Here is a 550-nt window from a genome sequence, read left to right on the forward strand (position 1 = left end):
GTGGGGACCCCCCGGGGGTGCTCACTGTGCTGGTTGATGAGCATGCGGATGGAGATGCGGCTCAGGTAGAAGCGGTCGAGGAAATACTGGATGTTCTGGTTGGAGACGGGGTCGTCCCCGTAGGTCTCCTTGTACTCGATGACCCCCTGCGCCATGGTGGGCACCACGTCGTTGTGGCGGTTACGGATGGTGACCAGGGCGTTGGTGAACCTGGGGAGGGGACAAGGATGGCAGTGAGGGACACCCGGCTCCGGGCAGAGCCACCATCCAAGGATGGGTTTTCCCAGGAGCTGGTGGCACTGGGGGATACCTGGAGCTGAGTCTGGTGGCACTGGGATGCTCAAGGGACTGTGGGGTGGGGGTAGTTTGGGGACAATATAGGGCACAGGGTGACAGGGTCCTCTAGGGGTGATACAAGGTGCCAGAACCCTTTGGAGGACAATATATGGTGCAGAATGACAGGGTCCCTTGGGGACAATGTAGGGTACAGGGTACCAGAGTTCTTTGGGGACAATATAGGGTGCAGGGTGATAGGGTCTTTTGGGGACAA

General features: G+C 59.1%; 1 protein-coding gene across 1 annotated transcript in view; it reads right to left on the minus strand.

The window, feature by feature from the left end:
* Positions 1 to 25: 25 nt before the first annotated feature.
* The window catches only part of LOC104533030 (pyruvate dehydrogenase (acetyl-transferring) kinase isozyme 2, mitochondrial-like), a gene marked incomplete at both ends in the record, with an annotated part of 1,362 nt that continues 837 nt past the window's right edge, over positions 26 to 550 (minus strand). Inside the window, one exon of the mRNA XM_010178392.1 lies at positions 26 to 210. Coding sequence (XP_010176694.1) covers positions 26 to 210 — 185 coding nt within the window. The remainder of the gene's footprint in view (positions 211 to 550) is intronic.

The sequence above is a fragment of the Antrostomus carolinensis genome, unplaced genomic scaffold (genome assembly GCF_000700745.2).
Source record: "Antrostomus carolinensis isolate BGI_N321 unplaced genomic scaffold, ASM70074v2 scaffold40520, whole genome shotgun sequence".
In the NCBI taxonomy this organism is placed as follows: Eukaryota; Metazoa; Chordata; class Aves; order Caprimulgiformes; family Caprimulgidae; genus Antrostomus; species Antrostomus carolinensis.